Raw genomic sequence first — 13521 nt, 5'->3', positions numbered from 1 at the left:
CAAAAACGTTTTGCTGACCTTCTACCACGCTTTTATTGACAACAGATTGACCTTTTCATTCACGTTTATTCAACATTACAAGAATTTAAATAACCCGCTGCTCCCATGATCTGCTCCCAGGATCTGCTCCCATGATCTACTACCAGGACCACCAGGTCGTAGACCAAGAGGACCACAGTGTAAAACACAAAGGAGGAGTCTACGGCAGTCCAGCTTGTGAACTTGGACCCTGCCTGTCCAGATTTTACACAACCACGACCTGCATTTAGCCTGTTTTATTCGTATTATTTTGGCTTCTTTTTATTTTTAACATTTGTATTCTGTATGCTGCTCTTTGTGTCCTTTAGAGTTCCCACCGGGAATAAATAAAGCGTTTGAATAAGAATCACTGGACGATCTTTGTACATCAGGAGGTCTTTCACCACGTGAAATGCATATCTGTCACGTGACGATCGACGCCATCTTTTTTTGGGCGCTTAATAACCGCTGCCGCTAATCGGTCGTCATCCTCATCAAAAATGGAACACGACTACCAACCCAGCGCCGTCGTTTGCAGCTTCTGCGGGAATGCGTACACGCTACCCGTTGGTATGCTACAGTATTTCCATGGCGGTAAAACGATAGCATCTTTAGCTTTACTACACCTTGCAGTGCTAGCTAGCTACCGAGCTAGCGGCAATACGGGGTATTACAATTTGATGTTGCCGCACATGCGGTTAGTTTAACTTGTTAGTTGAGTTGTTATGGTCATTTATAAACGAAGATCATCTTATACATACAGTATTTAAGAAGAGTCGGGAAATATTTGTCTTACCGCTTTTCAGGCAGTTTGGTGCAGCACTGCCTTACTTTGATGAAGTGAGGTACTCATGAAACCTTTAAAGTTCAACTTGATGCCTTTTATGTAAGGAAGCAGTCCCGTTGAAGTACATCTTGTGCTAAAAGTACTACATTGACATGTTAGCCTCATGCCCACTCGTGTGATTTCTCCACACTGCCACCCAGTGGCCTGGAGGCGCTCGTTTTTTTCATATCCTCAACATTTGTACTAGCATTTGCTTTCTTTTTAGTACAAATCAATCAGAGCTCCATTAGCAGGTACTACAGTAGTTGGCTTCATGTGCTGTTCTGACCTCATTTTTCTATCTGTTTTGTGTCCATGTGCTCAGAAAATGAAGTTGAAGGCAATCCGCCTCGTGTGTTGATATGTGGCCACATCTTCTGCACATCCTGCCTGCAGTCCATCGAGTGCAGCAACGTTGTGAGGTGCCCCGAGTGCGAGGTGAAAATGACATGAACCTACCGGTCACTTATCGTCATCTTTCCGGACCTACAAATGTAATTAGAATGTTGTATTCTGGTGTTAAACCATGCCAACGTTTCAGATCATCAGGTTTGTGCGTTTGGTAGTGAGCCCTGAGAGAAGTTTGGAATGGCTCAAAACGCTCAGTTCCAAAAGGCGTGGTAAAACTGTTTGTGATGTCACAGAGGGGCGGAATTCCTTATATAGAAACCCTCTGCCCTCCCCCAAGCTCTGCTACTCTTTTTCCAAAACAAGCTCAGGCAGAAGCTGTTGTGTTTGGTCGTTTCCAGCAAGAGAAAAATATTTTCATCTGTCAACAGCATTTCACATGAGACCGTTTTTGTGAAAATTAAGCCAGAAGCAGCCCGTTTGGCCGGGAAAGGTGCATTCATTTCAGACACGCTATGCATCCACGCACCGCCCTCATGTCCGTCTTCTCCTGAGCTCCAGCCCACCGGTGCAGGTCCTACATTACCACCCTGAGTTCATCCACAGTAAGTCAGGCTCTCCAGTCAGTAAATCGTGCGCTGCCAGTCACTCCTAAGCACTTAGCTCCCCAAAGACTTTATTCATTCATTTCATCATATAACTCCATATTAGAAAGTGGGGTTCGTGTGGCCAGTCACAGCGGAGTGGACGTGCCTGAAGGCAGGCCGTGGGGGGAATACATTAAGACAGTTTTGGCGGGGAAATTTGAAAGTTTTCTCTGCAGGTTATTGTGTGTAGCTGCTCTATAGGAGTCCACAACTCAATACGTTCATTCATTTTCTACCACTTATCTTCATGAGGGTCGTGGGGGTGCTGGAGCTTATCCCAGCTGTCTTGGGGAGAGGCGGGGTCCACCCTGGACTGGTGGCCAGCCAATCCCAGGGCACATATAGACAAACAACCATTCACACTCACATTCATACCTACGGACAATTTGGAGTGGCGGGGAGAACATGCAAACTCCACACAGAGATGGCAGAGCGAGGGTGGACTTGAACTCAGGTCTCCTAGCTGTGAGGCCTGCGTGCGAACCACTCGTCCGCCATGCAGCCCCAACTCAATACAAAGGGGTGAAAAATGAGCATAACAGGTCCCGTTGAATGAAGTTCTTTCTGTACAGGTTCGGTCGAGCCTGCCAGAAGAGGGCGTGGTTGGGCTGCAGGAGGACGCACGGATCATTGGCCTCATCTACACAATCAAAGTGAACAAGACAAGAAGGTGAAACACTGTTCTGAATGTGCGGCTAGTGTTTGGTGATGGCGATACAAATGTTAATGAGGGACATGACCTTTGCACATCATAGCCAGAGGTTTGAGAAGCCAAACAGTCGCGTAAAAATGGTGGCATCCCCAAACGTCGATGGCGACAGCGATGAGGAGCAGGTACGCTTGGCTTTGGGGCACTAAGTCATACAATTGTACAATTCATATTTCACTCTGAATGTGACTTGGAAATGGTTCTGAAGAACCAATTAAGAAGGTAGAACATTGGTGGCCTTTAGTACCTGATGATTGATGTCGATGTGTTCAGCTAGCGAACCTTGAGGAGATTGAGAGGGCCATGGATGAAGCGTTGGCCACAGCCGCAGAAAATCTGGCCAAGCTGGAGCATTTACACGAGGTGAAATGTCCACTCCAGCGAGGATGGAGATTGAAGTCAAAACACCAAGCTGTACTTGTGTTGTCACCTGTGCAGACCTTGACTACAGGCCTTGCTGAGCAGGTGAAGCAAGAGCGAACCCGCCTAGAGACGGAAATCAACCAGGCTGCTGACAAGGCACTGCACGCCACCCAGAAATGGTACGACTACAACTGGCCAGCATGGAGTCGAGGCCGTGCTCCACATTGTTCACTTCCACACTTCCCTTTGCATTCCCTTTTCTTCCGCTTATATGGGGCCTGGTCGCAGGGGCAGTCTAAGTCAAAGTAGGTCCTCGGGCACCTTCTCCACAGTCAGTTAAGAAGAAGAGGAAGCAGGTATTGCAATTGTATAATAATAATAATATTGTAATATTGCAGTGGCCCAGGAAGTAGAGCTTTGGCGGTCCCTGGGCAAGACACATCACCCACCTTGGCCCTAGTGCCGTCCACACGGGGCTAGGAATGTCACTGTGGAGTGAATCAATAATGGATTTCTCCCTGAAGCAATTTTTGCATATTCAGTCATAGGGAAAAAAACGATTTGGCCGCCATTGTTTCTTCAGTTTATTGATCCATTTGAATGCCTGGTACAACTAAAGGCACACGTTTGCTTCCGCAGATATAATGAAGATAACAAAACTAGCTCAGTAAGAAACTGAAGAAACGATTATTCTCCATGGCGCTATCTGCTTTTTTGTGTGCTGGTGGACCTGGAAAGTGTACGTAGTATACTTAAGTAGAAGTGTAGAATTTGGAAGAAAGTCAGATAATGTGGTAGGTACATGACATCCTGCCAATGACTTCCTGCCATTTCTGTGTCATAGGCGAGATGTGCAGCTCAGTCAGCTGAACACACTGGAAGCTCGCTTCTCCAGCAGCCTGGCAGAGGCTGGCAGCGTCAAGGCCAGGATCACCTCGCTGGAGAACGCCATGCAGAAAGTCAAGAAAGTGCGCTGCGTGCCCTTCTTGAAACAATACTCTAACTTGGATAAGGTGCGCAGGTTCAATTTCATGCCAATAATGCCAATACAATGGCTCCTCCACATCAACATTTGAATTTGGCTGCCCCACGCTATCGCCCTTTTTCAAATATATATTAATAAATCATTTCCTAGCTTAATGCGGCTTATTAGTGAAAAATATGTATATTTAAGCAAGTTATACACACGTTTCTGAATAAAAAAATAAGCATGGGGCGTAACCCACCACAAGCTAAACCTCAACTCTGAGCCCGTCACTTCCACGTTTGGCGAGACACACCAAGCACACGTTTTTTACATATTGGACTATTATATAGGGTACTGTAAATGTGACTGTGGGGGTGTTTAATGTCTAGTGGGCTCTAATGATGTACTGTATAACCTGTATTTACAAGTTTTTAAACGGGGTTTTCTATGGGCTTCTGATGGGATTAGTGTATGATGAAAATGATGACATTTCACTGGCAGTAGCTATTAAAATCATACATGTGTGTGACAGGTTTTGGAGACCCTGCAGGCCCCTGTGGATAACCAGTCCTTCAATTTGAAGTGCCTGACCTTGGACTCTGGAATGAGGTTTGTCTCTATGGGGAGTTAAGCGTTGGTTAACCATTCTAATGGTTGCCTAAATGTAAGTGTTTTCAAACATAACGATGGCTAAATAAAGTCTAATACACATACTATAAGGCATTGAGAAGATACGTTGAAGGATACAATATCATATTATTAATACAATACTACATACTATCTTGTATTTCAATGTTTTCACTGGTAATGGACCATAGTCTACCACAACACAGATATCATTTATGAATTCATTTGTGGGAAAAAGCCAATAAAGTGAGGGAGCAGTAATGGAAGCATCTGTAAATAATATGTCTGCTTGGGTTAGTGTTATTTTCAGGTCACTTCATCAGGCTCAGGGCGTGGGCTTGTTCATCAAGATGGACCTGGGCAAGCCAAAGACGTAGGTGGAACTTACTTAATCCTCTTACGACTGTGTACATCTTGTGTGGTGGAATCTTCTCCTTTCTCTCATATTGGTTTGAAAGCCTGCCTGTTATGCCACCCCCACTCCACCAACATGGGGGCCTCATCCCCAAGCCTCCCCGGCGTCATGCTCAGGCTTTAACCAGCAGCCCGTTCGGTCACAGCCGAGCAGAGAGTCCACGTAAGCCGATGAAGAGGAGCCCGAGAATGACGAGCCTGTCTAACCGCTGCGCCTCTCCGAGCCCGACGCGTCGTACCAACCCGAAACGCCATAACTCCTCCTCCTCAGAGCACGCGACTTCTGCCGTTATCATCAAGGAGGTGCTGGAGGGGGACGAGCAACAAGGTGGTACTTGCGGGTTTAACTTTTGGGTGCAGCCGTTGTATCTATGGAGTCGGGTATTTCCTTTTGGGAGAAATGTATTTGTGTTGCATTGGATGAGGTTGAGGGTTTTTTTATTTGTCTTTTGTCCAGTTGTCCCTCCCACTGGGCCTGAGTTGGCCAATGAGAAACTGAGGACCCACAGGAGAGGAAGCAGGCATGTGTATGGCAGCAGGAGGAACGGTAAGGAAGCGTTCTGGTTACACGTATGGATGTATTGGCCACGTATCTCCACCCTTGACTATGCTGCCGCTGCTCTTCCTGTACGGTCAAACCTCAGTTTGACCCGGAGAGGAGCCAGTGAAGGGCATCTAGTCTGAATGCATCCTGGACGTCTCCCTGGTGAGGTGGTCCGGGCATGTCTAGCGTGTCTGGCGTGTCCAGGGCATGTCTAGCGTGTCTATGACACGCCGGAAGGATTGTGTCTCAGAGGTGGTCTGGGAACATGTCGGAGTCGTCCTGATGGCTGAAGGCTGGGACGTTTGGACTTCTCCCGAGCCTACTGGATAAGCGGATGAAGATGGCCGGATGGACTTCCTGTTCTATGGTTGACACCGTTTAAGAGTAATATTTGTCATCTGCTCCTCAGTCAGCCAATTGGTGGTGGTGACACACGTGGTCAATCCCTGTCACTTCTACGTGCGCTACGTGGCAGAGACGTGGGAGCACAGCCTCCTGTCCAAGAAAGTCAACCACTTCTGTGCACAAGACGGTAGCCGCTTCACTTCCGGTGACACAGTGGAAACTGGTGTGTGGCGTGCTTGCCTTCCCAAGGAAACACTCTTAGGCGTGGTGCCTAACCTGGAATTATTTCCTTGCAGACTCTGTGATCTTCGCAAAGGGCAAAGACGGTCTTTGGTGTCGGGCCAATGTGCTGGAGGTCTTCCAAAATGGCCGTGCGGGGACTGTGGCAGTCTGCCCAGTCTCCCAGCTGAGCAGCGTGCAGATCTTCTTCACGGACTACGGCTTCACGGAGAACATCAGCACGGAAGGGTGAAAAGAAACACCACAGTGTGACAAATGGTTTCCAACTGGTGGCTCGTGGAGCCATTGTGAGTGGGTGGCAGGCAGCAAGTCAAAGGGGACAACTGGTGTTAGAAGTATCATTGTGCAATATTTATTCCTGTAACATGCACTTTGCACATGGAATTATGTATATTCTTCTTTCAAAAGATGACGGGTGATTAGTAGAAACAATCCAAATAAAGTAGATGAAGGTATTAAATATAAAAGTTGATCATTGTTAAAAAAAAATGACTGGAAAAAAAAATCTAAAATAAAAATGACTTTAGAATGTAAAAAATGAAAGTGTAAAAATGAAAAATAACTTCAAATAAAAATGATAATATGTAAATGAAAAGAAAAAATGACTTGAATAAAAGTACAAAAAATGGAATAAAATGAACATTAAAATGACTTAAAAAGTAAAACTGTCTTGCGTGGAAGTGGGTAGCGACTTATGGAAAATGTGTGTCCCAGGTTGAGACCATGCCACCCATCTAGCACCCGTCTAGTCCACATGGAGTATGCATAGCCGCTGTATGGCCAATGTAGAGGTTTAATAATAATAATAAGTTGGATTATTGTCTGCATTCAGATTTTGCAGGGAGGGGGCGCCCCCACAGTCCTTTGTTGACCACGTGAATGACCACCTGAGGAAGGTGAACGAGGATGTGAATGCAGAGGTGGGCCGCTTTTCTCCTCAGGCTGTCCGGTGTTCCCTCAAGGACCTCGTCCCCTACTGCCTGGTGAGACCAGCAGCCTCCATGAACGTCACTGTGCAAGTTGCTAACATCTTAGCATCTGTGTGCGTCCAGACAAGGGGGTGGAGCCAAGAGGCACAGGTGGAGTTTTGCAGAGTGGTGGGTTCCGCTGCCGTGGAAATGCATCCTTTGGCTCAGGACAGAGACTTTCTGCTGGTGGACCTGAAGAAAGGTCCAGTGGACCAATGCAGCGATGTCGCCATTTCTGTCAGAGAATACCTGGTGTTTGCCGAGGTGGCCAGGTGCGTGACGCTTGATAGTTCTCGTCTTGGGTGCGTGGAACATTCCGGTGTATTCCCACTCTTGGCAGGTTTTATTGTCCAGTCAAGCCAGACAGGAGGCCGCTCAAGTACTACAACGCCGTGTACCCCAAAATTCTCCAAAAGTACAACGCAGTGGTGTCGCACATCAACAGCCCCGGTGACTTCTACATTCAGCTGGTATTGGAAAAGCCTCGATGGTCTGGTGTGTTGTCCATGTCACTCAAAGAGTCGGTGCCCCCGTCCACGCCAGACCGACAGCATGGAGTCCTTGTTGCTGGCGGCCAAGCTTCAGGATTGTTACAACGCCAAAGTGCCGGCTGGAGAAGACCACCTGGCCATTTACTGTCCTGTCATCGGACAGGCTTGTGTGGCCCGCTTTGAAGACAACTCGTGGTATCGAGCGGAGGTCACGGGTGAGCAAGTTGTCGCTTTCAGTATGTCATCAAAAAGACATTGGTGCCATGAGAGCGCCTGTCTGTGTCTTAGGTCATCCGGGGGGCAGAAAGGTGGACGTCCATTACATTGACTTTGGAAATAGGGCAACGGTGTCGGTCAGCGACTTGAGGAAGATCAAGGATGAGTTCTTCTCGCTGCCGGTCTTGGTAACATGGCAAGGTTCTCTGGGTGCGCTCCTCTTCTCTGGCTCCAGTCAGGGACATGTTGGCGTCTCCTGCAGGCCGTCCGGTGCCGCCTGGCAGACGTGCTGCCGCTGTCGGGAGAGACGTGGAGTGACCTCTGCATCGATCGCTTCGTCAGCCTGGCTCATCACAAACTCTTCCAAGTGGTGGCTACAGGTGGACGGTGGCTTTGCTTTCAGCGTATCGGCAGCGGCTTAAGGCGCGGCTTTCTCATGTCCTTGCAGAAAAATCCCCCAAGACGGAACCTGTGCCAGTTAAGCTGTGGGACAGCGACTCCACGGGCTCGGTCGCTAACGTAGCAGAGGTGCTCGTCGCAGAGCAGCTGGCCTGCTCCAAAGAGGGGTAAGATCCCGCCGCCATCGTGTTCCGTTCACGGCGTACTCCCCCTCATTCTCCCGTGGATTGAACTGTGGTGACTAGAATGGATCGTTGAGCACCATACGGTCATGCTTTGACCCGTTGCCATAGATTTGGATGGATGATAATTATTAAAAAATAATTCTACCGCAAATATTATGGTCAGCATTATTTTGAGGCCATTTTGTCATAACATTTGTAATAACACAAACATAAATATTTCACAGTCCAAAGTCACAATCACAATATTTTGTGTTACTTTTGTTGTCCCGAGTATTAAAAAACCTGGAAAATGTTTTCCTTCATCCTTTATTTAACCAGATAAATCTCATTGAGGTGAAAAATCTCCTGACAAAACATTCCCGACATCCGATACAGCCAGCAGCTAGATGAGCGATGGGGATTTGGGATGTGGTCGTTGACAAAGTGTACTTTGGAGCCAGGAGAGACTGGCCCAGTGTGAGTGCGCCCTAAGTGGAATTCCCCTCCTGCAGACTCCAGTCCTCCAACGCCGAGGTCGCCAACGACGGCGCCATCTGGGACCTTCCGATTGGGCTGACTGCTGGCGCCAGGGCTTTCCATCCTACTGACGGCGATGCCAGCAGTGGGTTGGCGTTCAAGCCTCAGCTCAGCCTCCCCAAAAGCCTGAAGGACGCCACGGTCCGAGTGAGCCACGTCACCTCTCCCAGCAGCTTCTTCGTCCAGTTCGTCCAAAGTGACGCTCAGCTCAAGAGGTCAGAGCGCTGACGTCACGTTAGCATGAAAACATAACGTGGCACGCACTGGCTCACGCTGGGATGATGTGGATGTCACTTGTTGCTAGGCGGATTTGACAATGAGCGTATTGCCGTCCCAACAACGCAGTACAGTTGGAATACTTGGGGTACTTTGCGTGCTGGTGCAGTCATGCTTGGCGTGAGTGGGCTCTACAATGTCCCACTTTCCGTCTTCCAGGCTGAATGAGCTTCTGAAGGAGGAGTGTGAGGGTCTGGAGGCTGAAGAAGTGGAGTGGAAGCCCGGCATGACCTGTGCAGCTCACATCAATGGAGTTTGGGAACGAGGACGGATCTGCTCTGACGTCACGGCTGGCAGCGTGGTGGAGGTATGGAAGGCACGCTTTGGCTTTCCCGGCGTTCCCTTCTGCAGTGTCGGCATTGGATTATGATCCCGTCCGCCAAGGCGGTCTGGTTTCGTTGAGCGGCGCTGTCTTTGTCTCTGTGTTGCCTGGCAACAGGTGAAGCGCTGTGACCACGGCAACAAGGTAAAGCTGGGCTGGGACAGTCTGAGGCCTCTGCCGTCCTCATTGGAGGGGTCTTTTGCGCTGGAGTGCTCGCTGACCGACATCAGGTAAAACACACACACACACACACACACACACACACACTGTTGAGAAGATGTTCAGCTGTTTTTCTGCATCAGGCCAGCAGGGGGCCAACCCACATGGACCGCCACGGCCTGTGACTTCATGTCCTACTACCTGTCCAGGGCCTCAGCTCTCATCACCATCCAGGTCTGAGATGTTCTCCTGCCCGCCGGCCCTCAACAGCCTCATGCTCCCGTGTGTGCTTGGTTGCAGGAAGTGACGGATCAGCGCCCCGTAGCGGCCACCCTGCTGTGCACGGACAAGATGGGAGAGTTGGTCAGCGTCTCGGACTTACTGGCCAGGGAGGGTCTCGCCCTCAGGGAGAGGAAGCCAGCGTACGTGTGCACGTATTTCCCCGTATCACGGTTCAATCTCCGCCAAGTAAATTGAATATTTCACTCGTTGGAGCGCAGAAAGCCTTTTCATCTTCATACCATTTTAAAGATGATTAGAGCCCTCTAGGCTTGAAATAACACCCCTAGAGTCACCTTTACACTAGACGTAAGTGAATATATATACATATTAGCATAGGGAGCGCTCGTTTAAGGATGCAATACTTATTTTTCCTAGTCGTTTCATACCCGCTAGCTGGGCTAACTTTTCTAGTGGGTTGCTAGCCTCTGCACACACGTAGCAATGTGTGCTAATCCTCAAACTAACCATGTGATGCTGGAACCATTCCGAATGGTTCCTTTCCAGCACATGATTGACATGTAGTGTAGAAAAAGGTGTAAAAAGAAGCGAACCACGTGAACACGTGAGGACGTAACAAGAGCGGACGCTTGCCGATTCGTCGGTTCTGTTCGTGTTTTTGCAGAGCTGAAAAGCTCCATGGAAGCGAGGCTCGGCCTCCTGCTGGCGGGATGCGAGCGGAGGGTTCAAACGCAGCCAAAACAAAGGCCGTCCGCCCCAAGCCCACCCCCCGGACCAGCAGGCCCACCGAGAAGGTGACCACACAGCAGCTGGCTGGGACGCCCCTCGCGGTCCCAGCTGACGTCACGTTTGCCTGCAGGTGAAGACCGACCTGTACAAACCACCCGAGCTGCCTCCACTGGGCCTCAATCACATGATCGTTTCTGCCGTCAAAGAGGACGGCCTCATCTACGCCAGAACCCAAAATGCAGGTGCGCCCCACCCCACCCCCACCCCCGCTGAGAAACGACGTGTTCCAGTAACGCTTCCTCTCCCCCAGAGAGTCTTTTGCAGCAGCTGTGGGAGAAGATCCAGCAGACCATGAAGACGCTGCCCAATCAGAAGCAGTACACCTGGAAGGCGGTCCAGGGCTGCGCCGTCATCGGACCCGACATGCAGTGGTACCGGGGGCAGCTGCTGGAGGTCACGGGCGGACATGTGAAGGTCAGACAACCCTGAGGTTTACACCATTGGGAGGTACTGGACTCACCTTAGCCCGCTGCTTTCACGTACTGGTCCCAGCTTAGCTGGCTTGAAGTCCGGTCCACCTGATGGGCCCCTTGGATCTGGTTCTGAGTCACATTGATCCGTTCTGGTTGAGATTGACCGCTTTAACCTTGTGGAACGGGGTCCCATTTGACCTGGGCTTGGGGGGGCGTGGATGCTTACAGTGAAAGCGTTCCTGCGGTTGCAGGTGCAGTACGTGGACTACGGCCTGGTGGAGAACATTCCGGTGGTCCACGTGTACCCCCGGCTGCTGTGTGAGGACATCCCTCAGCTTAGCGTGTCCTGTCGGCTCCGTGGCGTCGCCCCCGTAAGACTGCTGCTCATATACGTACGTGTCATACCGCAGCCCACTGAGGGGTGGCGTCCTCGTCCTCTTCCTCTTCCTCATCCTCAGGTTGGAGGCAGCTGGCATCAGAACGCCGTGGAGCTTCTCAAGGAGACACTCCTGTCTCGCCGCATGGACGTGCACGTGCTGGTCAGAGGCTCACACATGCGCACGTGTGGACACGCGGTTGGCCGTCAGCGCTGAGTGTGTGAGTGTGTGTGTGTTTGTGTGTGTCCATCAGGAGGTGCCCATGGACCCCAGGCAACCTCTGACGGTTGAGATCTTCATGGATGGAATGAGCCTCAACACCATCCTGTGTCACCACAAACATGCCTTGATGGACTCCACAGCACACAAGGTGTGTGTGTGTGTGTGTGTGTTTGTGTGTTTGTGTGCGTATGCGCTTCATCTAAACGCCTGGTGGTCCACAGACACCCGCCCTGCCGTCTGCTGCCACGGTTCTGGACCTGTGGGACATAGACACAGAGGTGCTTGAGCGTCCAGTCCCGGTCAGAAGTCTGGAGATACTTTGCCACGCTATTGTGGTTTTGTCAGCATGCGTGTTGCCCTCAGGGCCTGACGGAGCCTCAGGAGGCGATGGCGGGGCCTTTCACGGAGCCGGGCCTGCCTCGGGAGCGGGAACAGCTGAAGGTCCAAGTCAGGCACCTGCAGACTCCCAATGAGGTAGCAACCATGAAATGTCCTCCTGAAGATGTTGGACAGTTTGTGAAGTTGTGTGGACCCTGCAGGTGTTCCTGTGCTGGAAGGACACCACTGATCTGCTGGTGGACGGTCAAACTCTGGACCAGGTTCTGACCACGGTCAACACCAACAGGGACGGTCTGCAAGCACTCACCAACTTCCCTTATGGTAACCAACTAGTCCACGCCGGACCAGATCCAAACATCAGCAGGCCAGAAGATGGCACGAGGCTTTAAGATGCCTCTGCAGAAGTGTGATGATAACCATAGACCTACAGAAAGGCGACAGAATAGCACAGTAGACAAACATCTGCTTGATGATCTCCAGGCGGCCCCTGTCTGGCAGAGTACAGCAACAGAAGCTTCTACCGAGCCAAGATTATCGAGATCATCAGCGCAGACCCCGTCATGATCCTGGTCCAGCACGTGGACTTTGGCTCTCACGACACCGTGCCCACGAGCAAGTAAGAACCTAATCACCCGGGGGAACGGGACCAGCATACCTGACTACCTGGTCTTCCTGTCAGGCTGCGTCAGATGCCCGTGGACCTGCTGCGGTTTCCCATCCAGGTCCTCAAGGTCCACGTGGCCGGATTCAAGGCCCCGAGTGGCAGCATGGAGGACGAGGTGCTTCCATACAGGCCGGAGTGGAGCGTGAAGGCCACGCTGGCCATGATGGACCTGCTGCACGGCAACATCACAGCCTCGGTGGTGGTACCCAATGCCTCTGTATTTAAGCCGCCATGTTGTTTTTGTTCTTGTGACAGCCTAACGCTCCACAAGAGGGCGCATCTCCTCTGCTTGTTGCTTCCAGACTCTGGACCCGGAGCCGTCCGTGTTGCTTTACAACCAAGACGGGGACTTGGTCTTTTTGCCTCTGGTGGAAAGTGGCCTTGCGGAACTTCAGTGACGACCCAGTTGGGGGGGGGGGGGGGTTTCGCTGCCATCTTGTCAGATGATTGTTTTTCAGGTTCAGCAGACGTCCTTCTTGTTCAGTTTGTCATTTCCACGTTCCCTTCACCAGAACGCTTCGTTTGGCAGAGGACAGTTTTCTTCCTACGTTTGACACTTTATCACTAGACTGCTCTGTTTGTTCTCCTTTTACGGCTGCGCCATTAAAGTCTGCTGTTCTTCAACTCTTGGCCAAAATTCACTGGAACAAAGTCTACAGATGATTTGGTTGGTTGGTTGGTTGGTTGGTTGGTTGTTCCTTCCTCATATTTGAAAGGCCGCCCCACTCCATCACCTTGTTGGCACCCAAACTATGCTACCAACGTGTATTAAGCCTCTCAAAGTCTTGCTCAACGTACTCACTTCAAGTGTTGCCATGTTGTCCTTATATGTCCTTATTTACGCCATGTTGCTATACCATTTAAAAACAGAAAAGACACTTTTTATTTGATGAGAAT

At 50.2% G+C, this 13521-nt stretch overlaps 2 protein-coding genes across 4 annotated transcripts in view; one reads left to right on the top strand and one right to left on the bottom strand.

Annotated features, from left to right (window-relative positions):
• Positions 1 to 933, bottom strand: part of LOC131136312 (rho GTPase-activating protein 20) — a 41811-nt gene extending 40878 nt beyond the window's left edge. Inside the window, exon 1 of the mRNA XM_058083022.2 lies at positions 815 to 933. The gene's annotated coding sequence lies outside the window, so the exon portion shown is untranslated. The remainder of the gene's footprint in view (positions 1 to 814) is intronic.
• On the top strand, positions 447 to 13250 carry rnf17 (ring finger protein 17). 3 transcript variants are annotated; one of them, XM_058083018.2, is made up of 37 exons: positions 447 to 588; positions 1170 to 1282; positions 2412 to 2509; positions 2595 to 2673; positions 2822 to 2911; positions 2987 to 3090; positions 3756 to 3924; positions 4411 to 4487; positions 4804 to 4878; positions 4964 to 5250; positions 5377 to 5466; positions 5873 to 6031; positions 6105 to 6276; positions 6881 to 7031; positions 7101 to 7288; positions 7357 to 7486; positions 7560 to 7722; positions 7796 to 7911; positions 7986 to 8103; positions 8172 to 8289; positions 8799 to 9038; positions 9259 to 9406; positions 9539 to 9651; positions 9724 to 9814; positions 9881 to 10002; positions 10485 to 10614; positions 10680 to 10791; positions 10860 to 11023; positions 11274 to 11393; positions 11481 to 11561; positions 11653 to 11769; positions 11843 to 11899; positions 11985 to 12095; positions 12161 to 12281; positions 12441 to 12576; positions 12640 to 12826; positions 12927 to 13101. In XM_058083018.2, exons 1-37 carry the CDS (start codon positions 519 to 521, stop codon positions 13020 to 13022), a joined length of 4713 nt encoding a protein of 1570 aa, XP_057939001.2. In that variant the 5' UTR covers positions 447 to 518; the 3' UTR covers positions 13023 to 13101. The 3 variants fall into 3 exon arrangements, with proteins under 3 accessions (XP_057939001.2, XP_057939000.2, XP_057938996.2); XM_058083017.2 differs by having other exon boundaries at positions 12640 to 12841; positions 12927 to 13045; XM_058083013.2 differs by having other exon boundaries at positions 12640 to 13250.
• Positions 13251 to 13521: the final 271 nt, after the last annotated feature.

Source organism: Doryrhamphus excisus, linkage group LG12 (genome assembly GCF_037039965.1).
Source record: "Doryrhamphus excisus strain RoL-2023G ecotype Guam linkage group LG12, RoL_Dexc_Guam_v1.1, whole genome shotgun sequence".
NCBI classification, from domain to species: domain Eukaryota; kingdom Metazoa; phylum Chordata; class Actinopteri; order Syngnathiformes; family Syngnathidae; genus Doryrhamphus; species Doryrhamphus excisus.
The sequence above is the reverse complement of the archived record's forward strand: the minus strand, read 5'-3'. Positions and strand labels throughout refer to the sequence as shown.